Source organism: Vidua macroura, chromosome 23, assembly GCF_024509145.1.
Source record: "Vidua macroura isolate BioBank_ID:100142 chromosome 23, ASM2450914v1, whole genome shotgun sequence".
NCBI lineage: Eukaryota > Metazoa > Chordata > Aves > Passeriformes > Viduidae > Vidua > Vidua macroura.
Window position 1 is genome coordinate 5,011,382 of NC_071593.1, and position 27,082 is coordinate 5,038,463.

Below are 27,082 nucleotides of genomic sequence, written 5' to 3' on the forward strand. Positions count from 1 at the left end.
TGGACACCCCCGTGGCCCACGGTGGGGGCAGTGCCCACAGCCCCAGCAGTGCAGGCCAGGGCAGCAGGCAGGGATGACCCAGCGGAATGAACCCGATTTTCATCCTCCTGGATGCTGCTGCACAGTCATAACCAGAGCCATGCTCAGTCCAGCCCGTTCCCCTTGTCCCTGCAGGAGGATTCTTGGAGGAAAGCAGCCCAGCCCAGCTCTCCCTGCGTGCCCAGAGCCTCTCGGACCCAGCAGCTGGAGCCGGAAGTTTCACGGAGCCATCTTGAGCCTCGTGCTGCCTTCCCCTATGGGCAACCATCATCCTCCTCCCTCACCCTCTCCCTGCAAGCAGCAGGAGCTCTTCCCTTCCCTGGCTGACACCCCCAGGCACATCTGGCTGTCCTTTTTACCCATGCTGGTGTGAGCATCCCGTCTCAGCTGCGACATGTCATAGTGAAAACCCGACACTTCCTGCCTTTTGGGCGGGAGGGAGGGCAGCTGCTCTCTGAGCGAGGGATGCTCGGGTGGCCCAGGCCCCTCTGACTCAGCTGGGCACCGGCTGGCTGCAGGGAGGAGTTAAAATGAAAGCAGGGAAGCTTTCCCTGTCAGTAGATCCCGTGAGCTGCTTTCCACAAAACACAGCGTCCGCAGCCACCCTGCCTGGAGGAATTCTCACGGCACATGAGGGCACAGGAGGGCACAGGAGGGCACAGGTGGGCACAGGTGGGCACAGGAGGGCTCGTTCCCCACGGCTCCCATGTCAGGGACAGCCAACAGCAGAGTCTGATGTCCTCCCATCCCTCCTCATCCCACGTGTGACACACAGAGAAATGAAAGGACCCACGGGCAGCTCTGAGAGGAAGAAAAGCCTAGAACAGATGCAGGTGACAGAACGGGACTGCTGGCGGCCTTACCCTTCTTCCATGCTGCTTTCCCTGGCCCAGAGCAGCTTCAGGAAGTAGCCAGGCCTTTTCCTCCCGAGGAGAAAGCACCTCTGCACCGCCCCGGCTGTGCGGTCATCACGGGTGACACCAGCTCTAACCACGTGGCTGCTCTCGTTTTCAAAAGGAAAGAAATCTGACTATTTTAAGGGCGTTTTGGAAGTTCCCTTTCACTCTTTCAAAGCACAACGTGGGTGTGCAAAGCCAGGCCAGCGTCTTCTCGTGTTTGAGTTCTGAACCGAGGGGTACAAGGGGAAGCTGGGGTGGTGGGTGCTGTGGAAGCACATCCCTGCTGCTCTGATCCCTGCTCATCCTGGGAAAACGCCTCTGCAGCAAGAGTGACAGCCCAGCACCAAGCACCTGGGTTGGTAAAGAATTTACCAACCAATTTACCTACAAAAAATTGTTCCCCAAAATCACTCTGGTGCTGATCTAATTCCCTCTGAAAGGAGGTGCCACGTAGAGCCCTGTTTCAGGGAATGCTGGAGGCATTCACATTTGGGAAGCTGGGAAGGCACCGTGATGGTGAGGTCCTGCAGAAGGAAAAGTCACTCTGTGGGAAGCAGTGGGAGCTTTGTGCAACATCAAAACCAAAGGTAAATTGGGAAGAGCCTTAGAGCCTAATTCTGCATTGCTCTGGAAGCACTCCTGGTGGCTTGGATGCAATTCCTGTGCCCGAGGCTGAGCAAATGGCACCTGGGGCTGAGTTCAGGACCAGCCACAGCCCAGCTCAGCTCCCTGCTATCCCCAGCTCCCCACACCAGAGGGAAGACCTGGGGTTTCATCCTGACTTCCTCCAGCAAGAGTTCTCCAGCCAGATTCCCCCAGGAGGATTATCACCTGCAGAGACCCCAAAGTGCTTCTTAAAGTGGAGATCTCCTGTCCCAGGGAAAAGGTGCAGCAAGGAATTCTCCATCCCTTCCGCCTCGAGGTGGCAGGGAGGCACTGGGGGATGCTTGGCACAGCTGGCACAGCTCAGGGGGGACCTGCACTGGATTTCTTGCCGGTTTCTAAGGGAAAAAAAAACCCAAAAATGCGCAAACCAGGGGGTTGGTGCTGTGATCTAGGGCTGCCGGTGGGATTTGCCGGCGTTCACTGGGAGAGCTGCACTCCGGCGTTCCCTGGGTTGCTGCTTCCCTCTGTTGCTAGTCAGGGCATTGCAGGGAGACTGCACACGGGAAAAGAGCCCGGCAGCGGGGGGAGAAAACCTGCCAACAGGCGATCCCCCCCTCTGCTCCCCGCGGGACCCCGCTCGGCCCACGGCGGGGCTGCCACCCCCGGGACACGGGACCCGGCGGGGCCGCGCCGGCTCCGCTTCCCTCTGCCCGTGCAGCTTCCCTGGGAGCAGCCGCTGAAATAGTTCCCGAAGATTAGTATGGAAAAGCTCCACGTACTCAGTTTTCCACGGTGCTGCGGAAAACCCAGCCCCAGAGACAGAGGGAGAAGGAAAAGCACGGACCAAGGTCCCTACAGGCACCCCAGTAAGGGAGAACAGCTCCTGGGGAAGCAGAGCAGATGAACCTCAGCCTCTCCAACCTTGCCCCACTCACGTGTTGTGACCACAGAGGTCACATAATAAATAAAATATAAATTCTAATAAATATCAGGATGATTAATAAGGTCTAATAAATTATTAGAGTGATTGTAAGCTCAACTTTTTTCATCACAATGAGGATGGTGAAGGGCACTGTGGGCTCTCAGCCTTGCTGGGAACTGGCTGAGTTCCCTCCCTGCCTGCACTGAGTTTCTGCACTCTCTGGAAGGAGCATCTTTGAGCTCACTATCAACTTTGGGGCTCAGGTTTAGCACCAGAAATGCTCAGTATTTGTTATCACTTGGTGATTCACTGCTATCCCACCACTCCAACAGCCCAGAAGGAAACATGACAGCGTTTTGCAGCCACCTGAAGGGGAGATAAATGCACAAACCCGATGTAACAGGGCTATGACTAATTCCTAAGGACTCTCTGGGAGAGCAGGACTTCTGAGAGCCGTTTCCACCTCTCACACGGAGCTGCTCCATGACTTGAGAACTGCCCCTGGACTTTCTCTCCTCCTCACAACGAGACCCATCAAGCTCATCCAGCCCACAGCAAACAACTTAATGTTTGAAAAGAATGCTGCCAGCCCAGCGCTGCCCTGTGCTATCATTCATTTGTCCCGGACTGTTAAATTCACACCTGCAAAATGAGGTTTGTAAAAGCAATGGAGAGCCAGCGAGATTTCCTGCAGCACGCTTCGAATCTCAGGACCCCTCCGTGGGGTCCAGCAGCTTAATCAACAATTTTCTTCCGAGGGGGAGGCAGGTTGGAGAGAAATCCTCTCGGACAGCAGCTCGTGATGGGGCAGGAGGCTGAGGCCGCTGCTCCCCCTCCCTGCCTGCACAGGGACCTGGGGCAGCCAGCCAGCCCCTGCATCCCACCAGCATCCATCCCCTCTGCTGCTTCTCCCATTCAAGGCTCCTCCAAAAGCGCTCTCACTCCAGAGTTAAACCACTTGGGAGCAAACTTTCCAAGACACTTCAATATTGTGTCACAAGCCCACGAAGCGAAGCGGCCGCAAATCATCCTCCAGCCGCGTTATCAAGAAACTCACCCACACCCAGAGCAAGGGGTTTCTTTTTGTAGCTTTTTTTTTCCCCTCCTACCTGAGTTTTGAGTTCCCCCGGAGGTCTCCCGCAGACAGGAGTGGCCTGGGATTGAGGATCTACGTTATTTACTGCACTACACTGGAGTAGCGTCCCGGTCGCCAAGGCAATGACATTGGAGCTGCTGAAAGCTCTGTGAAAAGTGAGGCAAAAGCTCCTGCCCTCCTTCCTGGAATAGGAGGCAGTTGCAAGGGGGTGGGGAGTGCTCAGCCAAGCGTGCCAGGGAATTAAAGCTGGTCACCAGCGCTAAAGTGACGCCGGGGCGAGTTGGCTGTGGGGGCTGCGACAGTGGTGGCCACCTGGCAGCAGCGCTGGGCTTTAATCAGCCACAGAATCAGGGAATGGTTTGGGTCGGAGGGGCACTTAAAGATCGTCTCGTTCCACCCCTGCCATGGGCAGGGAACTTTTCACTATCCCAGGCTGCTCCAAACCCCGTCCAACCTGGCCTTGGGCACTTCCAGGGATGGGACATCCAGCAAAGGACACTCAGCGTAGATCAAGGAGGTTTTCCCCCTCATCAGACGGGCAGACTGAGCAGGTTTTGTGTTTGCATTCAGCCAAGTGACCAGATCAGCTCTCCCGGGGGGATCGGGAAGGGCTCTGGTTCCCTGCACTGCTTCCCCCGGGGAGCAGCGACTTGCCAGGGCACACGGAGAGGGGCACTGGGTGAAGACTGAACATTTCTGATTAAAAACCATCACCCACGAGGCTGATTATGGACTCACAGACACCCTGCCACACTGACACCCCCCTCACAAACTCCCGTGTCACTTGCCCTGGGTCACCCAGGCAGGCAGCGGGCACTGCTCATCCTTGGGCAATCACTGCTTGTGGTCAGCTCCCCTGTCCCCCCTCGGGGACCAAAGGACACCCCCTGCCCACAGGCACCCCCACATCACGGGGAGGGGGGTGATGGTGACAGCAGAGCAGCTGTCACATCTGTCCCTCTGCCGTGGGGGCAGAAAGCTGATGCATTCACCCCCCAAGAAACACATCGGTGGGGCTGGAACCAGCTTTTGGAACCCAAATAATCCGTAACGAAATCACGACTCCAATCCTCAGAACCTCTGGTCGTGAGGTTTATTTTTTATGGTGATTGTGGCCCCCAAACAGGGTGGGGGGGGGTCCCACCGGGCCGTGCTGCCACTGGGACATTTGGGGACCTCATGTAATGCTGGGATGACTGTTTGCAGATTTTAAAGTAACCAGTATGAAAGAAAAAAAAAAAAAAAAGTGTAATTGTGGACTCCAAGGCAGTGTCTGTGTGTGTTTGTCCAACTGAATACCAGTCTTGCAGAGATTTGCAACAGATTTATCTGTTGCGTTGGTAGCAGCAGAGTCCTTGTGTGTGAGTAAAGCCCTTCCTCACACATATGTGAGGAAGCCAGGCCGCCGCCACCCAAAAATCGCGGGGATACACACCGTGGGGACAAAGGGAGGCAGCTGTGCACCCCCCGGGCTGTTCAGCGGGGAGGGGATGCAGAACAGGAGAGCTTTGGGGAGGCTGGCAGTGCTTTGGGAACACAGACATCCCTGTCACCCTCCTCCTTCCCCCTTGGCTCTTCTGCTCCCCGGGCCGGCTGCGCGGCGAGGGGGATGTTTCCCGAAGGAGTATGTTCCCTTGGAGGGGTTATCGGGGATCTGCCCCTCCCCTGGTGTGCCTACTGGGAAAAACGCGTGTTTTGGGATTGGCCCTCCGCAGATGTTAAATTGAATACTGTATGCACTATGGAGGGTTATTTTGTAATACTGCATCGATCCTTTTTAAGCAGTGTGTTAAATATGGTTTTAGGCTGTAACATAATGTTAAAATATAAACTCTGCGATGTAAGATATTTTTTACTAGCTCAAGAAAGGGATAAGACAATCAGAAACTCTTCGCACAGAGATAACAGCGACAGGGCCCATAAAGAGTTACAGCCTCCTTATCGGAAAAGACAAACATTCTTCCACCTTCTCTCCCTCTTTTTGGAACCACCAGGATTAAGGGGAAAAAGTTGACAAAAACCAGAAAAATTCTTAATTTGTAAGGAATTTATGCATCATGTGTGAGATACATGAATATGCAACAGGTTATTGCTTTTAAGGGTTGTTCCTTTGTTCACAAGGCGTGGTTTTGGCAGCTCAGTGCCCAAAAACATCCGAACGTCCGGAATTCTTTGCTTTTTATTGTGTCGTAGTGTCCTAATCCTCATTGTCCAAATTTTTATTACTCTTATTTTATTACTATTTTTATAACTATTTTATTGCTAATAAACTTTTAAGATTTAAAAAAAAAAGTGATTGGTGTTTTTCACACCTACATTGATTGATTGATGGATTGATTGATTGATTGATTGATTGATTGATTCCAGTCAGATCACATCCTTTTTGCTGGGGTATCTCTATTCCAATTATTAGTTCCTCTGTCCTGTCGGGGAAATCTGGCGCGACATCCCACCTGTGCTCCCATTGCTGTCGGTAATTAGCCGGCAGTAGTGATTAGCCCGAAGGGCTGATTAATTAGCCAGAAGGGCCGGTTAATTAGTCAGGGCTATTCCGGGCGCGGGACGCTGCCCGCGGAAAGGCGCCAGATAAGGGAGGGCTCCCTGAGGATAGGGAGAGGAGGGAGAACTCGCCCCTCAGCTCATTAACCGCGTCATTACCCGGCTCATTAGCGGCTCATTTGCATACCAAAGCGGCGCCTTCCCGCGCGCTTCCCGCCGCCGGGCGCCCCCTGCCGGGCGGGCGCGGGACCACAACTCCCGGCGTGCCCCGGGGCGGCCCCTCCCGCGCGGCCCCGCCCCTTCCGGCGGGCCCCGGCGGAGCGGAGCGGGGCGGGCGGAGCGCGGCGGGTTCGAATCCCGGCGCCGCCGCGCCCGCCATGAACTTCTCGGAGCTGTTCAAGCTCTCGGGGCTCCTGGGCCGCTTCTCCCCCGACGGAAAATGCCTGGTGAGTGCCGGCCGCGGTCAGCGGGGCCGTGCGGCCCGGCACGGGGCTGTTGGCGGGGCCCCCGAGCGGCCGCTGCTCGGGCCCCCGGGCCGGGCCGGGCTGAGGGCGGACGCTCCGGGGCAGCGATGGAGCCCCGAGAGGCTTTGAGGCAGTAAGGGCCAATACCGGAGACCGGGGTTAGGTTAAATTAACCTTAACCTGTTAGATGAATTGTTTTAAATTAAGTAGTACTTTAAATGAAGTAGTACCTGGAGGGAGCCTACAGGGAAGATGGAGGGGGACTTTTTACAACGGTTTGGAGAGGCGGGACAAGGGAGAACAGCTTCAAACTGCCACAGGGCAGGGTGAGACGGGCTATTGGGAAGGAATTCTCTGTGAGGGTGGGCAGGGCTGGCACAGGGTGCCCAGAGCAGCTGTGGCTGCCCCTGGATCCTGGAAGTGCCCAAGGACAGGGCTTGGAGCAGCCTGGGGTGGTGGAAGGTGTCCCTGCCCATGGCAGGGTGGAGGTGAATGAACTTAAAGTCCCTTCCAATCCAAACATTAAGGGATTCTATGAAAAAAAAAAAAGTTATAAGACAGAAAGTAATTTTTTAAAAAACTGGAGTTACTTACTCAGCAGTGATGGAGTCAAGGATTCTATTTACTACTCTAAAGCTCCCTTTCCCCTGGGTTAGTTCTCACTGCAGTTTACAGTGGAGCTCAGTGCATATAGGATAGAATTACAGAATCATAGACCTGTTTGGAGAGCAAGGAACTTTAAAGCTCATCTAGTTCAAAGCCCCTGCCATGCTCAGGGACACCTTCCACTATCCCAGGTTGCTCCAACCTGACCTTGGACAATTCCAGGGATGGGGCAGCCACAGCTTCTCTGGGCAACTTGTGCCAGTGGCTCACCACCCACAGGGAGGATGTTTTTTTTTTTTTAATTTAAACACAACATTGACCCTCTCTGAGCTAAACCTGGCATCACAGCACGCCTGGCAGGGCCAGCCCCGGTGCTCCATCCACATCCTGCCCCAGCTCAGCCCCATCCCTGTCCCCCCCAGGCCTCGTGTGTGCAGCACCGTTTGGTGGTTCGGGATGCGAGCTCCCTGCAGATCCTCCAGCTCTACACCTGCCTGGATCAGATCCAGCACCTCGAGTGGTCCTCGGACTCCCTGTTCATCCTGTGTGCCATGTACAAGCGGGGCATTGTCCAGGTGAGGATGAAAGCAGGACAGGGCTTTCCCAGTTTCCTGCTGGGATTTGGGTGTGATGTGAGTGAGAGCTTAACAGCCAGCACTAGTCTGAGGCTTTGCTGAGGCACCTGATGTTATTGATAACACAATCTGAGGATAAACCAGCATGCCAGGATTTTGAAAGCCACGACAAACATCTTAGTTTGAAAAAGAATATTTAGGATAAAAATATCTAGCAAAACAGATCAGAATTGGAGATTATCTTACCAATTTCTTACTGCAGTGGGAAATAAATAACATGCAAGCTTGTTAAATGGACTAAACTCGTTTAAATGTTGGATATTCAATGTATTTGTCACAGAAAAAAAAAACCAACCCCACATCCTTTGCCATTTCCATGACCACCCAGAGGTGTGGGACTCACTTTTGCAGCGGGATCCAGCGCCAGTCCTTCATGGCTGCGGGTGGTTGGGTGTTCCTGAGCTCCCTGAGCTGGGCTGCAGGAGCCTGTTGTCGGCTGCAGGGAGCCCTCCTGAGCAGAGGTGTGGCTGAGCTGATGCTTCCTGCTGTGTCTGGTCGCTCCCTGCCCCAGGTCTGGTCCTTGGAGCAGCCGGACTGGCGCTGTAAGATCGACGAGGGCTCCGCGGGATTGGTGGCTTCATGCTGGAGTCCGGACGGGCGTCACATCCTCAACACCACCGAGTTCCATGTGAGTGTGGAGGCAGGGTTGCTCCCCTCGGTGTCAGATGTTGCTGTCTGCCCTTTGCCTCCTAAAATAACCCAAAGCCCTTAAAGCTGCAGCGGTGGTGGAGAGCACGGATGCAGCTCTGTACTCCTGCGTGTAACTCGGGTTAATTCCAGGTTAGGTGTTTGTTGTTCCACTAACATTTTATCCTCTTGCTCCTGGTGATAAGGTAGAAAATAGACACTTAAATTTGAAGGTAAAATTGTGTGGTTTAGAACATATCCTGATGGTTTTGATTTTGATGGCATTCATCACAGCAGTCTTAGAAATCCAGTATGTTCCTTGCACGGTGAGAAAAGCTCAGGATTTCTAGTTAAAAAAAAAAGCCAAAACCATAAACTATAAATGTTTCAGAATGATTTAAAATTAAAACTTATAGGCTTATTGACCTGTGAGATGAGATTTAGATCCAGATCCTGGGAATATTTTCCTAATTGTTTGATTTGACACACAGGAGCCAGACTGCTGGTGGAACCACTTGTGAAATTAAACTTATAACACCTTTAATGTTTGTTAAGACCTATATTGGGGAATGCTACTAATGTAGAATCCAAATTGGTTTGTGGATGGTCTGTTTGTTGGAAGGCTTGTGGATTCTGACTTTTCCACCTTTTGGATTAGAGGTGATGATTCCTGACAATGAACGGTCAGAAAATAGCCAAGAACTGCACGTGAGACACTTTCTTTTTGTATTTACTCTTTCCAAACCTGTGGAAGGGTTTTAGATGACAGGATCTTGTGTCATAACACTGGTTAGCACAAAATTTACATGCTGCAGTGCAAGATTTTTTGGGACAAATTCCAGTGTTAGTAGGATATGACTGTGGACAGCAGTGTGTGTGTGTACAGACTCACTCCCCCATCCCTCTAGATAGGAGTGATAAGTTCAGGCCTTGGTTTTCCCAGGTGTGAATGGCCCTGATAGCAGCAATAAAACTTAAAAACAAGCCCAGAATTCCAGCCTGGAGGCAGTGCAGCCATCCCTGCTGGTCAGGCAGCAGCAGAGGAGGCAGAACTGCAGGCTGGGGCTGTGTGAGGCTCCCAGAGAAGATCTCGTGGCACGTGCATGTGGGGGTGGACCAGCGAGGATTTATTGCCTCCCAACAGAACTCGGTTTGACCTTAGAGGATTTCATTAAGCCTTTGCCAAGTTGGCATCTGTGTTGGGATAAGTTTCCTTTCCAGCTGTAAACAGGTTGCTAAATTAGCTGTTGTCAGACAGCTGCCAGGGCCCGGCCGTGGTTGGAGCTGTGTTTACTCCCTCCCTGCTAAATCCACAGTCTGGGGGGATGGACGTGGGCAGTGCTCAGGATATTTAATATCAGTGTGTTACCAAATCCAGTGATTGCCTGGAGGGTTTGGGGGTTCCCTGTCAGCCAGCTCAGCTGGGCTTTGGTCACTTCCAAACAGCACCAAGTAACCACTCGTTATTCCTCAGGTCAATGTGTGGACTCCACTGAGAGCTCCTAAGGAAGTTTCTTGTTCCCTGAGTTTTTTAAAGGTTATGGTTGTGCTAATTTCTTTCCAGTGCCTCAGAAAAATCATTACAGAATCCCAGAATAGCTGGAGTTGGGAGGGCCCTCTGGAGATCATCCAGTCCAACCCCACTGCCAAGGCAGGGTCATCTGGAGCAGGTGACACAGAAATTAATGCAGGTGGGTTTGGAATGTCTCCAGAGAGGGAGATTCCATGCCCTCCCTGAGAAGATGTTCCAGTGCTCTGCCACCCTCCATGGAAAGAAATTCTTCCTCATGCTGAGGTGGAACTTGTTGTGTTTTAGTTTATGGCCATTGCTCCTTGTCCTGTCACTGGCACCTAAAAAAGGAGTCTGGCACCATCCTTTGACACTTGGAATTCATCAGCTAATTTGTAGGGTTTCTCTGTGGTCAGTGTTCCTCCTCTACTGAAATCCACTCTGGGAGGCAGGTGCACATTATCAGTGTGTCCTCTGGAAGGTGTTGAACCCCATGTGACTCCTTCCAATGCCATTGTTCCACCAGAATTTACAGGCACAGGTAGAGCTTAACCAACAGCTGCAGGTGAAGGATCTGAAGGAAAGCAAATGGATCCTCTTCACATTTCTGGAAGTGCTCAAAGCCAGGTTGGGCAGGACTTGGAGCAGCCTGGTCTAGTGGAAGGTGTCCCTGCCCATGGCAGGGGGTGGGATAAGATGAGCTTTAAGGTCCCTTCCAACCCAAGCCATCCTGGGATTCTGTGATTCTCTGCTTCCTCATGGCCCTCATGTTTTGGGATAAATAGTGCGAAGATGTTCCGGAGTGTTTCTCTGAAGAGCTGTGCTTACAAACTACATACTTTGTACTTTGTCTCATTCCATGTCAAGTCCTTAAGCATTAAGGAGCTTCTTTGGAACTCCAGCAGCAGGGAAAAGTGTGTGTTTCTGTGTGTATCCCAGCTGATCCTTAGTAACTGTGCGTGGCTGCATTGGCTGAAAAATGCTTCCTGGCGAGGAATGTGCTCCGAATAATCTTCTGAAATCCGGTGCTGACAGACACTGCTATGTAAGGGGGCCGAGTGACCCAGTCAAGTCTGGGACAAGAGTTGACAGTCATTTGAGCTGTAGGTTGTTTAAAAGTGTGTTTTTGTCTGCTGAAAATCACTAGTCCTCCACCTGCCTGGAGCTGTCAACATCGGGCCGTGGTCCTGGGCCCGGCGCTGGAGACTGTTTATCACGTTACCATCTAAATACTTTTTATTTCTCAGCTGTTTTTAGGCTATTTTAAAAATGCTTCTGCTTTTGGTTTGTTTTTCCACTGCAAAACAACAGCTGAAAACTTCTCAGACACCATTATTGTGAGGATTTGAGTTTGACAACTCCACTCAATCGAGTCATCTATGCTGAAGAGAAAGTATCCCCCAAAAGGAGCCGTGGAGAAGGGCTTGCTGTAGACTTAACTAACCATGGGCTGTTCTCCTTCTATAAAAACAATTGTCTCTTCTCCATGAATTCCCCGAGAAAGGCAACGGGCAGCAATGGAAATTTCCTGTCATTTTTGAAGTGTTTGGTTTCTTTTCTCACCCTCTGTGTTTGGTGTTTCTGTTGCTCCTGATCCTGTGTGCAAGCTGTGACATAATCCTTCTAATCTTCTTCATCTCATTTATGTTGGCAATTTAAATGAGATTGTGGAATGTTCCAGGTGGGAATATGAAGGTTTTCCCTTTCAGTCACAATTCAGTTGTAAACACAATGTAAAGGGAAGGGGGTGTGAAATCCATACATTAAGCACATAATGTGAGTTTCTCTGTAGGAATGTCTGAGTGGGCACAAATGGAACAACAGAAAAGGATCCTACTTTCAAGAAACAAAGTGATTTGGTTTTGAATGTTCCTAGCATAGACCAAACCATCAAGTTGTGTGAGTTGGATGAGAAGTTACAATGGAATTATAGAATATATCTGTATGCTTCCCTCTGAGCCTGCAGCCCTTGCAGGGGAGAGTGGAGTTGAACAGACAACAACAGGATGAGAGAACACAGCCTCAAACTCTGCCAGGGAAGGGTCAGGTTGGACATCAGGAGGAATTTCTTCATGGAAAAGGTGGTCAGGCATTGTAAGGTGCTGCTCAGGGAGATGAGTGGTGGAATCCCCATCCCTGGAGGTGGCACTTGGTGCTCTGGGCTGGGTGACAAGTAGGGATCAGGCTCAGGTTGGATTGGACTTGATAATCCTTTCCAACCTCAATGAATCTGTGAATAGAGGATTTGAAACAAGATGATCTGTGATTCTATGATCTTGTTAGATGTTAAAGGTGTGTTGTGGCTGATAGATGGAGTGAAGATGAGGGCTTTGCTTATTTGCTTTTGCTTAGAGACATCTTGTTTAGTTGTAGTCTGGGTTTTTGCAGCTGTATTTTTGTATGTGTGACTGTGCCATGAAATGTGTGCTGGCTGTGCCCTGTGGGCTCTCCCCAGTGCTGCAGAGGTGTTTTGGGGCACACAGGGCAGGGCAGTGCCCCCTCAGCAGTATCAGGGTGTGATGGCACTGTGATCCAGTGCCAGGAGCATGTGCTCAGCAGTGAAGAACAGGAAAACCATTATTGTCCTCCTTCACAAAGCTTGACCCTCTTGGAAAAGCTGCTGTTTTTACAGCAGATGGAGGTTTAGGTTGGATATTAGGAAAAATTTCTTCATGGAAAAGGTTGTCAAGCAATGGGACAGGCCCCTGAAGGGAGGGGTGGAGTCACCATCCCTTGAGGGATTTAAAAGACATTTAGATGTGGCACTTGGGGACGTGGTCTAAAGGTGGCCTTGGCAGTGCTGGGGAAATAGTTGGACTCAGTGGTCTTTGAGGGCTTTTCCATCCTAAATGATTCTGTGGCTTCATGATGGAGCACAGATGGATGCAGAAATATTTTGAAACAAAGATGGCCTTGCCTTTTCTCTGGCTGGACCTCGGGCAGGGCAGAGGTGACAGTGGGAACTCGGCATGGGATGTGCTGTGTCCCATCTCCAGAGATTTGTGTGCTCTTCAGCTCAACATGAGGAGCAAAGTGTTGCCTCCTGAGGCTTGGAGCAGCCAGTGTGGTCCAGGATGGAAGTCTGTTTGATGCCCAGCAGGCCAGGGGAGCTGTTCATGAGGCTGAGTAGCAGCACTCAGATGCCTTTGTCAGGAAAAATGATGATCCAGCCCTCAGCATTCGAAGCCTGCAGCTGCTAAGCTTGTATTAAGTGGCTGGAGAATGTGTGCTGTGTGTTTTGCTCAGGGCAGGCAGGGCAGCCAGTGCATTTAGGGCTGCAATTAATAGTCCCCAGTAGCATTTCAGTGCTGCAGTTGCTGCAGGGGAATGTGTGGAGGCATTGTGTTGGTATTTTTAAAGTAAATCTTGCCTGAGGAGCAGACTGACAGCGCTGGCTTTGGGTGGCCGGAAGTGAGCGGCCCCAGGGATAAAAGTTGATTAATGTTCATCTCGTGGGTTCCTCCAGGAGATGCTGAACCTAGAGGAGGAGAATCTGCCCCTCTGCCCTGCCCAGGTGAGGCCCCAGCTGCAGAGCTGCCTCCAGCCCTGGGGTCCCAGCACAGGAAGGACCTGGAGCTCCTGCAGAGAGTCCGGAGGGGGTCCCAGGATGATCAGAGGGATGGAGGAGCTCTGCTGGGATGAAAGGCTGGGAGAGTTGGGATTGTTCACCTGGAGAGGAGAAGCCTTGGTGTGACCTCACTGTGGCCTTCCAGTGCCTGAAGGGAACTTACAGGAAAGATGGGGAGAGACAATTTCCAAGGGCCTGGAGTGACAGGACTGGGGGGAATGGCTTGCCACTGACAGAGGGCAGGGTTAGGTGAGATACTGGGAAAATCCTTCCCTGTGAGGTTGGACAGGGCTTGGAGCAACTTGGTCTACTGGAAGGTGTCTATGTCCATGGCAGGGGCTGAGACAAGATGAGCTTTAAGGTCCCTTCCAGCCCAAATCATTCTGTAATTCCATGGAAAAAGATTTCTGTGTTACTTCTTCAAATCTCAGAAGTTTCCTGACGTGTAAGGCAGAAGGGTCTGTTTGGGATTCCGTGGATCTCTGATGGGGAGGCAGTGTTTATTGGGATTCCAGAGCTTGGTTTGAACTCTGTAAATCCCTTGAATTCTGCTTCCCACCAAAACTGATCATGTCAGCAAGGGAAAAACCTCCAGCTTCTGTTGCAACACAGAGTCTGCAGATTACCAGTGAAGCAGATCCATGGGCTGCTCCCTCAGCATCCTTTGTCACCATTGAGCAGTGCCAAGTCCTTCAGGGAAGGAGAAGGTGTGTTGAGGACAAACCTGCAAAAAGATGTAGGAGAACCTTCCTCCTGAGACTGCTGGGCTGTGTGGGGTGTGGGAGGAGGAGGAAATGGGCACAGTGCTGGTGTTTTACGTACTGGATCAGAATTAATTTTGGTGTTCAGTAGTTCAGGGAAAGGCACCTTTGCGATAGAGGTGCTTCACTGGCAAAAGTCCTACCTGTAGCTGTTCCTTGGTGCACTAAAATGCAGGAAAGCACAAGTTAAAAACCTGACCCTGGAAACATTCCTTGCTCCAGCTCCAAATGCAAAGGTTCACGTGCCATCCTGGTGAATGCCCATGTGTCTGGGGCTGCCGTTGCTAAGGGAGAGGGAGTATTTGTTTTTAATTGGGTAATGTGCAGATGGCAAGGCAGAGCCTGGAGTGCAGCTGTGACCTTGGGGAGCTGTGGGGAGGCTGGGTCTGCCTTGGTGCTTGTGGAGGCACAGTTCTCCAGAAATCCCCCAAACACCAGTGTAAAGCCTTGCTTTGCATAGCAGGTTTTGGGTGTCTGAATTTTTTGGTAATTCTGTAAGGGTGCCTCCTTGTGTGTGCCTGAGGAGGGAAGGGCAGAACACAAACCAGCCATCAAAGCTGAGGGTTTCTAAATGTTGTAAAATACAGCTCAATGTTCATACTTGAGAGCCTTTCCCCAGGGGATACAGTGTTCTGAAGGGGCTGTAACTTATCATCCATTCATAAAGGCAGGAAACTCCCCATCTCTCCTCCAGATTCTGTGATGAATCTGTTTTTCCAGCTGCAGAGTGACTCTGGGCAATAGATTGGGAAGATGTTTGTGCTAATGTCAGGAACTTCAGTGTTTGTGAAGAGGTTTTCTCCATATCAGTGGTGTGAATTTTGTATCCCCATCTAGAGTACTTGTGTAAGCTTGGGGTAAATTCCCTGCTAACTGCCAGAAATTGGGAATGAAAAGCTGCTTCCCAGGTCATTGTGTTATACAAAATAACTGCAGAATTAATTAATCATAGAAGGTTCATTGATCCACTTTGTGTTGCTGAATTAGGTTGATGTTTTCCTGTTGATTCTTTTTTTTTTTTTTTATAACCAAAACTGCTCCCTGTCTCTGTGCCAGCTGCGAATCACGGTGTGGTCCTTGTGCACCAAGTCTGTGTCTTACATCAAGTACCCCAAAGCATGCCAGCAAGGTAAGTGTCACACACCTAGCTGGGAATGGTCCTTTAGTGTGGCAGAAAGGGAAAATTACTTTAATGTGACCACAAATCCCATTTTTGGGAACAGGGTCTGGTCCCATCCCTTCTGAGCAGCACCTGCAGCCAGGTTGTGGTGTGTGAGTGAAGGATTCCAGCTGATCCACGTGCCTGCTCTTCACATGTGCATCTGTGTTGTGTTTGCCTCTGAGGGATCCTTTAAGACATTAAATTATACTGGACGTGCTCGCGATGAAAAACATTAATCCAAAGTGACTTTTGTCATCTTCTGCATATGGAAAGGCTGGAAAGGGAAGCTTGTGTCAGGGCTGTCAGACCACATGGCTGTGGTAAGCAGTTTCCTGCCCAAGGCTTGTATCCCAGAGATGACAAAGACAATTATGTATTCCATGTAAAATCCAGGAGGATGGGGAGCAATGCCTGGGAGTTGGTGGAGACCCGATGGTTGCATAACTGATCCATTTAGCCAGGCTAAATGAAGTGGTTATTTGAAATCTGTTGGGTTTATATAACAACTGTCAGTGGTTAGATGTGTTTTGAAGCATACTGGAGCTCTGCATCCTGAGAAATTGTACATTCTGAACTTCAAAATTGCTGACACAGTGAATCAGTAACTTCACTGTGCTATGCCTTGATTAATGTGACCTTCTGTGAAGAGATTCTGTCTCCTCTTTTAGTTCTGCTTTGAATTGGGAGTAACTGTGCCTCGCTGAAGACTCATCAGCTCTTCTGCCTTGCTGTCTGATTTCTATTTAAGCCAGTTTTAATTGATCTGTCCCGTGGCAGGGGTGGCTTTCACCAAGGACGGGCGCTACATGGCCGTGGCGGAGCGACGCGACTGCAAGGATTTCATCAGCATCTTCGTGTGCAGAAACTGGCAGCTCCTCAGGGTAAGCTCTGCCTCTGCTCCCACTCTGCTCATATTGCACACTACTCCATCAGAAACAGTGAGAGTAGCAAGTGCTTGGTACTTGGGACATGTGATATAAACTGGTCACACATGGGATCAGTCCATGGAGGGTGGCATTGGCCACGGGCTGGATCTGAACAATTAAACCTCACTAAGAACTTGTCTGTATCTTGTGCCACCTCTAATTTGGGAATTCTGAGCCTCACCAGAAGCTGAGAGAAAATTTGGGAAATACCCCTAAATGTTTGTCATGTTCCTGAGCTCTTCCCTAATGAACCTGGTGGGAGCTGTGGCTGTCCCATCCCTGGAAGTGTCCAAGGCCAGATTGGATGGAGCTTGGAGCAACCTGGGGTAGTGGAAGGTGTCCCTGCCCATAGGATGAGATGAGCTGTAAGGTCCCTTCCTTACTGCAAGGGATCCCAGTACAGATCCTGTACTGGGCTTTAAGACAAGGAATTAGTCTTCTTTGGTTTTTGACTGATTTAGTGTACCTAATTTAATTTTCTTACGAAATGCTGTTTGTTTGAAGATACAGAAACTTTTAGCTTTTCAGTGGAGGGGATCCAAGATCTACTAAATGCAGCATGTATTACAAGAGGAAATATTTTTGTTGCTACTCTGGCATACAAAAAGCTCTTTTGTGTTTGTGGTAGCCCTTGAAAGGTTAAAACTGAGCATTCTGTCAGCTTAGATGCAACAGGATTTGTTGACATGTTTCAAATGGTTTTGTGGTTTCTCTTTTGTGGGCAGCATTTTGACACTGAAACCCAGGATCTGTTTGGGATTGAATGGGCTCCCAATGGCTGTGTGCTGGCAGCGTGGGACACTTGCCTGGAGGTAAGAGGAAAAGCAGATTATTTTATTGAAGAGCTCAAGCTGGTCTTTGGCCATCTTGTATAAAGCAGTGACTAAAATAATTAGTGTTTAAAATGTTTCTTTTGAACATAAAAGGGTGTGAGTCCAGCTTTTGTTAAATATTACACTTGTATTGGGGAATGGGTGTCCTTGCAAGTGGATGTCGCTGTTCTTTAAATCTTCAATAACAGCAAATTATTTTTAATTTATCTTGCAAAAAAATTGTAAACATTGCAGAAGCTGCTGTTGAAATAATGAAAGAATAATGGAAGAGTCTTCTACAGCTGTACTGACATTGCAGTGCACAGTGATTTTACAGTTACTGAAAGTATTCATCCAAAAATAGAGCAACAAAACCTCTTAACTCATAGATAAGAGACCATTTGTACCTTTGTAATTAACTTGCTGCATGTTAAGCAGGCAGAGTTTGGCAGGATGATTTGCCTTCCTGTGGTTTTTAGCAGCATTTCTGGATTACAGTGGCTCTGCTGTGTTTCAGTACAAGGTGCTGCTGTACTCCCTCGATGGGCGGCTGCTCTCCTCCTACCGCGCCTACCAGTGGCCCCTGGGCATCAAATCAATCGCCTGGAGTCCCAGCAGCCAGTTCCTGGCCATTGGCAGCTTTGATGAAAAGGTGACAAGTGTTTCCTGCCTCTTTTATCTAAATCATTTGAAGAACTTTGCCCTAACAGTCTCCCCTTGCCACGCTTCCTGAGCCAGGTGCGTATCCTGAACCATGTGACGTGGAGGAAGATCACAGAGCTTGAGCATCCAGCAACCATTACCAGCAAAAAGACTGTAAGTGTGGATCCCAAATCCATGGGGACTTTAGCAGAGCTTGGGTGCTGCTGTTTGTATCTGAAAGATGCTGATTAATCCATTTCATTCTGGAGACTTTTTTCCGTTTTTTTTTCCGCCAGGGCTTGGGAAACTGCAACCTGGGAATGTAACAAAAATGTGGGAATCCTTTCAAATTTGATGAAATATGTGTCTGTGACCGTCTCTCTTGAGCAGTAATAGATTCTCAGATGCTCCTGTCATGTGCCAATGTATTCTGGGTGTAGGTGGTGGCTGCATTACAGATTTGGGCGTGCAGCTGATGGCAAACTGGAAAACTGAACAGGAGAGATTTGTCTCAGCTTTATACAATTCCTAACTTTAAACAGTGCTGGAACTGGATTGTGTTCAGATTTTCCATCCTGTGTGGACAGGCTCATCCAGCTCACCTAAAGGGCATTTCCTGGAACATCTATCAGCATTGATTTTTATCCTTTATACCTGTACCTGCAAGGTCTGACAGATTCTGGGCTGTTGGCAGCAGGTGCAGAGCTGCTGTTCCCAAATCCTGAGCTGATCTCATCCCTGGAGCTAACAAGAAACGTGTGTGGTGCTGTTTGCCATTGCAGAGGGACTGAACAGACCTCCTGGAAGAGTTTGTGTGTGGATTATAAGCCTACAATATTCACATGACTCTGCCTCTTAACCAGAAGCCAGGCACGAGCCATTAAAGCACCTCAGCAAAGCTTCTCACGGCTGAAAAATGCCTTAACTTCCAGTTAGGTGTAAAATATGTCATGGAAAACAAATGGAAATAGCTCTGTTAATCTCCACTACACAGACAGGAATTGCAGTTGCTGTGTTTTATCCTGGTGCTTGTGTTTGGGAGCATGTTGCAGGCACACTAAAATATTTTTGCTATTTCCCTTCTGCAGCACTGCACTTTGTTTGTGACAGAATCAGATTAAAGATTTTTGGTTGTAAAAATGAGATTCATGTTCCCACTGTAATGGGGATGATTTAATTTGCTGTCAGAAATAATGATTGAGGTGCACTACCTCAAGCTTATTCTTCAGAGTGTTTTTTCTGATCATGGTTCCAAATGGCCCATGATTCATGGGGAATACTGGATTCCAGATCTGCCTACTGCCCTTTCCTCTGCTGATGAACCAGGGGATACTGAGATGTACTAAATGTGCAAATGAGCCAGTGGGATGTGGGTATTTGGTAAGAGCCCATGTTCAAACTCTCCGAGGCCCTTCTGTAGAGCTCTCACTTGTTTCTTTGTAGATTGTGTATAAAGAAGTGGAGAAATCCCCAACTGTTGGCACAGAGAGACTTTCTTTCCCTCCAACAAGAGCATTGGCTAGTTCTCTCTTCAGCACACAGAGTAAATGTAAGCCAAAGTTTACTCAAACCAGACACTTGAGTTTGCCTTGGGAAGTCTTTAAATAAACATTGTAGGTGAACTCTGCCCCTTGGACGGTGGAACAGATCCTCTGGATGTTCTCTAGGGCAGTAAAAATCAGTCTCAGTCTTTGTGGCACTGTAAATCACCTTTGGTTGACAGTATTTGAAATACTAGTTAAAAGGTAGTAGAAAAACTAATCTCTCCTAATTTTCCTGATTTAATCTCAGTCTTGCCTGAATTTCCAGCCTTTCCTTTTCTCTAGGAGGGCAGGAATAGTAGTAGGGTGGCTGTGTGAAAATGTAGTATCTTAAAGCAATTGAAATTTTGATTAGAACATCTTGGAGAAGAGTAAAATATGGTCCTATCACTTCAGAGATGAGGGATTTTAACAGCTGGATGTAAATGAAATGGCTCATTAGTGAAATGCTTTTATTTCCCATTCCAGATGACATTTCCCAGGTACCAGTTTCTTTACAGTACATCAAACCAGTTGCTGACAGGGCAAATCCCAAAGTGGGAGTTGGGATGTTGGCTTTCAGTGCAGATAACTGTTTCCTGGCAACCAAAAATGGTAAGTTCCGACTGCCCTGCCGTAGAGGGGAAACCATGTGGGGCATGTGGGGGCTTTCCTTAGCAGAAATGATCCTTTGCACTATAAAAAGAGTCATGGCCCTGTAAAATCAGCTCTGTTGTGAGATATTTAACTATAGAGGAATCCCAGCCTGTCTTCTAGTGTGTGTTAACTCTTGTGAGCTGCCAGAACTGCTGATCAGGGCATGAACTCAGCCTTGGCTCTGTATTTAATGAAAATAGGGGGGTTTCTATTTCTTCAAGTTTGTGTGAGCTCACTGTATTGAAAATGAAACAAATCTTCCCACTTACAGCCTGGGTCTCTTAAAAGGCAGATCTCTGCACAACCTATAGCAGGAGGAATTCTGACTTCCTGAATAGTGAAAGTCATGGAATTAATGTTCCATTTTTCCCTTTGGTCCTGAGGGGCTGTTTGTGCCTGAATGCCAAAGCTCTGGGTCAGGTGTAAAACCCATCAGACAGACTAATGTGATAAAAGCCAGGAAAGGACTGGGAGATGGACTAGATCACTTTTACCCTTTTTTGCAATATTTCCTGAAGGCTCTGCTTGGCAAAACTCAAGTGGTGCTAACCCTGGGGTGTACCTAAAGATTTGTGTCGTACGAATTTGCTTGTTCCTGTGCATTTAGAAAAACCACGCGTGATCCTTTTATCCTCCAGCTATCACACAATTGCTCCTTCCTCTGCAGATAACATTCCCAACGCTGTGTGGATCTGGGACATCAGGAACCTGAAGCTGGCAGTGGTGTTGGAGCAGCTGTGCACCATCCAGTGTTTCCAGTGGGACCCCTGCCAGCCCCGCCTGGCTGTGTGCACGGGCAGCAGCAGAGTGTACCTGTGGTCCCCAGCTGGCTGCGTCGTCGTGCAGGTGCCTGGGGAAGGTGAGCAGCAGCTGCCACAACCTCTCAGCAGCTGCTCAGTTGTTGGAACCCTGGTTGCTGAGAATTTTAGACTTTCTGTGCTGACAGGCACTGACCCCCAAAGAGCACTGCATTTGATCTGAGGCCGTGGAGAAGGTTTCCAAAATGGAACAATCCCAGAACTGGGGGATTGTGGGTGTGGAGTTTGAATAGAAGTGTGTGACATCACAGGGTGGAAAACTTAAAGAGTTTAAGGGTTAGAATATAGGAATATATATAAAGCAAGATGGAGGTTTTAGGGTGAAGGCTGGTCCCTCTCCTTGTCCCTCTCCTTGTCCCTCTCCTTGTCCCTCTCCTTGTCCCTCTCCTTGTCCCTCTCCTTGTCCCTCTCCTTGTCCCTCTCCTTGTCCCTCTCCTTGTCCCTCTCCTTGTCCCTCTCCTTGTCCCTCTCCTTGTCCCTCTCCTTGTCCCTCTCCTTGTCCCTCTCCTTGTCCCTCTCCTTGTCCCTCTCCTTGTCCCTCTCCTTGTCCCTCTCCTTGTCCCTCTCGTCCATGGGTTTGAGTAGTTTTGTGTAATTGGATAAAAAAGTCCACATTGTGAGCCAATGGTGGTTGGTTATTGGGTTAAAAGTACAAATAATTTAGGTGTCATTTCTTAATTGGACAGTTAATCCTTAAAAGGCCTTGTAGAGAGAGAGAGATACAGCTCCATTTTTAGTTTGTTAGAGTGAAGTGCTGTCGAACTCAGGGTTTGTGACATAGATAAGAACTAATAAATATCTGAGTCTCAACAAGAAATACTGTCTCACAATTAAATCCCAACCCTGACAGAAAAGAAGCAAAGAATCCAGACTCTGTGAAAAATATTGTTGCATTTATAAATTAATCCAAGTGTTATCCTGGAAATAGCTCAGGTGTGTTCTTGGAGCTGTTTAAAAACGTGTGTTTTCTCCCTCAGGAAAAGAGGAGTTTCATAGTGAGACACAGGAAATGTCTCAGGGACAGCACAGGGCCAGCAGGGATTTGTGTGGCTGATTCCAGCTGCCTTTTCCTCCAGCAGGAGGATGGGCTGCCAGCTCCTTGCTGACACACTCTGATCTCTTCCTGCAGGTGACTTCCAGATCATGTCTCTCTCCTGGCATTCCAGTGGGGACTCCATGCTGCTCCTGAGTAAGGACAACTTCTGTGTGTGTTACTTGGAAAGAGAAGAGGTAAAATAAAGTAACTAAAACGCATTAAAACTGCTCCCAGGTCTGAGGAAGAAAGAGGAAAGGAGTGAAAACCTGTTGCCCAGTCTGAAGTGTTTGTATTTATAAGTTATTTATTTGAAGGAGCTCCAAGCTCAGTGTGTGAAATACTGTGACTGCATTTGAATGAAGTGATGTAGCAAGTGAAATGTAAGGAATGAGTGTTTATTGCAAGAAAACCTCAATCTTGAGGGAGTTATCTTTTTCAACTCTGAACCCTTATTTTCTAAAACTGTAGCTCTGTGTATATATAATGTATAGCTATTATTTAAATTTTCTATTTCCAATAAATATTTTGATAGTTACAAACTATAAACCTACACCTCTGCACTTGAAAGTCTGTTTCAGTGTGATCAGTGATGTGATGATGTACTGATTTATCCCAGCACAAGGAAACTGTTACTTGCACACAAATAATTTTGGGTGACAGTAACTGTGCCTGGGCCACTGTGGGTTTATTACATGGAATCTTTGCCAGAGGGATCACAACTTGACACTTCAAGATGCTGAATTACAGGTAACTGAAATGGGAGTTTTTGTCCCAACTCTGGTGCCAAATAGGAGTGGATGGTTTGGCAGGGAAGGAGCAGTTGGATATCCTTCCTTGTTTTTCCCTGCCCTTCCAAGGAGGGAACCTCTTATTTAGGAATTTCCTGGATTTTTTTTTTTCTTTTATTACCTAATTTCACAGCCTCAGTCTCCAGAAAATGAAGAACGAATACCAAGTAAGAGTTGAAATCTTAACTTTACTGCAAGGTTAATGAAAATTGAACAGGGAACTTAGAAAATGCATGGAGAAGCTTGGAAAGCTGGAGTTAGGACCAACTGCACAAACACCCACCTACATTAAGGTCAAAAAACCCCACCACTGCAGCACAGTGTTCATCCAGCAGATAAATGCTCTGATGAAAGGGCACAGAGAGAAGGTCATGCACAAGGAAAAAGCTTGTTAGAGTCACCTCCTGAGCAATTAGAGCTGTAATCTCTTGGGTTGCTTCTGAATTTCATTCCTGGATGAAAGGTTCAGCGCAGGAATGTATGAACCAAGGCTGACACACAGTGCTGAAAGTTTTCTCTGTCTCCATTACAAAGTCCTGGCCCAAACTAGAGTGGATTTAAGAAAAATGGCTAAGAGTATCAATCTAACCAAAATAGAATTCCTTTTCAGTTCTACAAAGAACATCTTTGAAGGCAAACGTGTTTGTGAGGCTTTTGGCAACGTTCTCTCACAACAGTCTTTAATCTGTGGCTGCAGCAAAGAAACAGAAGTAGAGAGGAAGTTCCAATAGGTTCTTAGAGAGATTTTACAAGAAGCTCAGAAATGCATATTGAGTTCACTAACTGCTGCTGAGCAGGTGGAACAGTGCAGCTTTAGCAAAAGCTAGCAAATACTGTTAAAGACTGACTGACAGCTTTGAAAATTCCTAACAGGCATTAATCAGAGCACTGAGATCATGGTGATTGGAACAGCAATTCCTCTGGAACAACACAAAGCAGTCCCAAGCACACGACAGGATTTGACACCGTACACGGGGATACAGCAGGGCCGTGGCACAAAGGTTCTGCTGTGCACTGGGGGTTTCAGCAGGTTCCAGTGGCACTTGATGGACTGGGAAGAGCAGGCACTGGGACACAGAACACACCACGGCTCATTCACCCTGCGTAAGGACCAGTGAGGGCTGTAAATCAGGTACAAAACACACAACTGACACCACTCTGCTTCAAATCCAACCTGTGCATTCCCCAAACAACCTGGGAACTATCCTAAAACATCCCCCTTCCCTTCCCTTTTCCTTTCCCTCCCCTGGCAACTTTGCTTTATCACGTGCTCTGCCCTCAGCACCCTCTCCCCAGGGCACCACCAGCAACTCACTTGCCCTTGAACAGCCGATACACAGGGGGGTTTAAAATCCAATTTTGCCTCTTGTCATGGAGTAGCCCAGCTTGGCCTCGTTGTTGATGAAGGACATCAGTCCCAGGTAGGTCTCGATGAGGATGGGCCGCTCCAGCACCAACACCCCGTTAGTGCTTCCTGGCACTGGGCCCTCCTTGTGGGCTTTCTTCACAGCCTGGATCAGCTGTGTTTGAAAGTTTTCCAGCTGGAAGAAAAGAAATCACCTTGCTTTTGCATTGTTTTGCAAACTGTTAAGCAGCTGCTGATAGGGAATGGTGAAGGATTAGCATTAAAGCTGTAGCTGTCACGGCTCTATGGGCTGTGATAGTCACAGTCTGATATTTAACCTCAGTGATTCAGTTAATTTCACACAGGACACTGCTGATGTGTGACTTAAACAGGGGAGAGATTTATCAGTGACCAGGTGTTTATTTCTGTGGTTCTGCCCTGCTCACTGATGTGTTATGCTTAATAGTGTTCTAATTTTAGTCAAATTTTCACAGGGAAGCAGCTGTTACAGAAAGAACAGAGAACCACCTTGGTGAAGGTTTTTAGCGAGCAATTAAAGTGTCTGTTAATTAGCTGGCAGTCCTAGATGAAAAGTCCAACAGCCTGTCAGGTAAATAAGAACAGAAACAGCCCTAGATCCATTTGCTTTTGGGTTTTACAGGACTCTGCACCTTGAGAAGTTTTGTTCCTCTGTGTTTCAGCCAGTTATGGGTGCCTGGCAAATGCAGGCAGTAGGGCCAGCTTGCAAGTCAAAATTTGGAGACTGGGGAGATGGAGCTCCAAGTTCTACCTCTGAAGTAACTGATTTTGTTTGATTAATTAATGTATTGCTTAAAAATAATCCAAGTTGTGTCTACCCTACAAGCTCAGTGAGCTGCCTGGAGCAGCTCCTTACCCGGCACAGGGACGAGATCTTCTCGTCAGCGTCTGCCATGGGGTGCTCGGTGAAGGTCACGTAGGGGATGTTGGTGGACCAGGGGTTCCACCTGTTGATGAAGGAGGCTCGGCTTTGCTTGTCCCACTGGATGCGGATACCGACACCTTCCCTCCTGATAGTGCAGAATGAACAGGGTAAAACTTGTCTCTGAGCAAGGTTAACTAAAAATGTTCTGTCTGGAAAAGACCTACTTGGAAGCAGAAGCTAACTTGAAATATAAGTGATAGTAAATTTTACTGAAGGTAAGAAATGCAGTAATTCAGCCCCTGGAAAGTCAAAGGGACATTCTTATGAGCTGAGATCAAGAAGGTGAAGCACCTGGGACACCCTAGCCATCCTTCACAGCCTGTGACAGCTCCTGTGTACAGGGGACCTGCCACTCACAGCTTTCTACTCATGCTAAGGTGGTGTTACTACTACTTACTGCATTATGTAATGGTGAGGAGTTTCTGCTCCCAAATCTACTCATCTTATCTTGAAAGTCCTTGAGCAACTTGCTATTTGTACAGCTAGTCACCACCCCAGCTACCAGCAGCTACCCTGAGGTCTTCTAGTAAAGCTTCAGGAATTGTTTGCAAAGTTAAGCAAACAAAAGGAAGAATTCTCAGACCATTCCAGTGGTCAGGCTGACAGCTCAATCTGTTCCCAATAACACGTGCCTGTGGCTACTTACTTGTTGAGAGATTTGGGTGGGAACACAAACTCCCCCACAGAGATGGTGTCCACGGCGCTGAGGGCGATCCTGGTGACGTGCTGGCACTGCAGGCTGATGAAGTTGTACTTGCAGACCAGGAGGGACCAGTCTGTGATGAGGACAAGGCGCTCCTTCTCATTGTTCCAGTGATCGATTCTGGGGAGAGAACACGACTGAGCTTTAAGTGGTTCTGTCTCCTGGCTAGAAACACTCAAGAGCTTGGCAGAAAGAATTGCTGAGGAGAACAAATCTGAAGTCTTGGTGACGCTGTATTTTCTGTTACTTTGCTTTGTATCAGCAGGGCCAGTGCAGGGCTGAGGCTCTGCCCTGCTGCACACACGCGGCTTTGGGACAGTTTGTTCAAGCTATGCCCACGCTTTACTGCAGGACTGGGTTCTCTGTGGGACTGGATTTCCTAACGGGTTAACTCGGGAGCGTTGGTCTCGTTATAACGAAATAATGAAATAATGATGGCTGCAGCCAGCCTGGGCAATTCCGGGCCTTGTACACGAAATAATATTCCCCAGGTTTAACACAGAACAGCGCTGTGGGCTGTGCAGCTCTGGACCAACAACGCGGGGCCGAGGCTGCCCTGGCTCTCGTCTCCCCCGCCCGGAGCGCCCGTCCCATCCCGCCGCGGAACTCACTCGGTGAGCAGCCACACGCTCTGCACCTCCCCGTCCTCGGCGGGCAGCACGACCACGCGGATCTCGCTCACCGCCTGCTCGATGGTGCCGGGCTGCGGGGGGAGAAGGCAGAGGTCAGGGCGTGCGGGCGGGGGCCGCGGCCGCCCCCGCTCCCCTCCCGTGCGCGCACCCGGAACACGAAGTACTGGCGCAGGCGGCCGGCGCGGCCCGCGGTGCGGACACTGAGCGGCCGCAGCGTCTGCCGGGGCGGCGGCGCGGCCGGCTCGAAGGGCGGCCCGGCCCCCCCCCGGCACCAGCGTGGCGGCCCCGGGGCTGCCGGGGCTGCCGGGGCCGCCGGCCGGGCCGGACTCGTCCGCGTCCCGCAGCTGCAGCATCGCGGCGGCGCCGGGCGGGCGCTCCGAGCCTTCCGGGGCGGAGCGGGGCGGGCGGAGCGGCGGGGCCGCCTCTCGCTCCGCGCCGGGCCGGGAGGCGGCACTGCAGCCCCGCCCGGGATGCTCGGCCGGTACCCGGCGAGATGCGGGATGAGGGACACTGTTGTAGATGTCGGCGAACCTAATGGGAAGAATGATGACGTTTAACTCCATTTCAGAAGGCTGAATGATTCCTTTATTATAATTATGTTATAATACATTAATATGCTATATAAAAGAGGATATTAAATACTACACGCTACTTTCTCTAACTATCATATCTCACTCTTCACAACTCGTGACCCTGTTCTCCAGAGTCTAGACACAGGTGGATCCGATTGGCCACCAGGCCCAAACAATCCACCATGGTCCAACCAAGTGCTCACTCTGGGTAAACAATTCTCCAAACACATTCTACAAGAGAAAAACAAGGAGCAGAAATAGAAATTGTTTTCT

At 49.2% G+C, this 27,082-nt stretch overlaps 2 protein-coding genes across 2 annotated transcripts; one reads left to right on the forward strand and one right to left on the reverse strand.

Moving 5' to 3' along the window:
• Positions 1 to 6,381: 6,381 nt before the first annotated feature.
• WRAP73 (WD repeat containing, antisense to TP73) lies at positions 6,382 to 22,351 on the forward strand. Its single transcript, XM_053997271.1, has 12 exons — positions 6,382 to 6,507; positions 7,554 to 7,706; positions 8,278 to 8,394; positions 15,289 to 15,361; positions 16,172 to 16,275; positions 17,046 to 17,132; positions 17,650 to 17,784; positions 17,871 to 17,948; positions 19,218 to 19,323; positions 19,784 to 19,909; positions 20,619 to 20,810; positions 21,899 to 22,351. Exons 1-12 carry the CDS (start codon positions 6,439 to 6,441, stop codon positions 22,006 to 22,008), a joined length of 1,350 nt encoding a protein of 449 aa, XP_053853246.1. The 5' UTR covers positions 6,382 to 6,438; the 3' UTR covers positions 22,009 to 22,351.
• Positions 22,352 to 22,761: 410 nt separating this feature from the next.
• Positions 22,762 to 26,590, reverse strand: TPRG1L (tumor protein p63 regulated 1 like). Its single transcript, XM_053997273.1, is given in 7 exon segments — positions 22,762 to 23,693; positions 23,909 to 24,134; positions 24,834 to 24,987; positions 25,549 to 25,725; positions 26,217 to 26,308; positions 26,386 to 26,502; positions 26,504 to 26,590. Coding segments are annotated over 6 exon segments (822 nt in total). The 3' UTR covers positions 22,762 to 23,693; positions 23,909 to 23,939.
• Positions 26,591 to 27,082: the final 492 nt, after the last annotated feature.

What these genes read in the sequence shown, in the direction of transcription:
- WRAP73 (XM_053997271.1), top strand. Translation starts at nt 6,439, where the DNA reads ATGAACTTCTCGGAGCTGTTCAAGCTCTCGGGGCTCCTGGGCCGCTTC. An exon ending in TCAACACCACCGAGTTCCAT is followed by an intron (nt 8,395 to 15,288) that starts GTGAGTGTGGAG and finishes TCTCTGTGCCAG; the next exon opens with CTGCGAATCACGGTGTGGTC. An exon ending in CGTGCAGGTGCCTGGGGAAG is followed by an intron (nt 20,811 to 21,898) that starts GTGAGCAGCAGC and finishes CTCTTCCTGCAG; the next exon opens with GTGACTTCCAGATCATGTCT.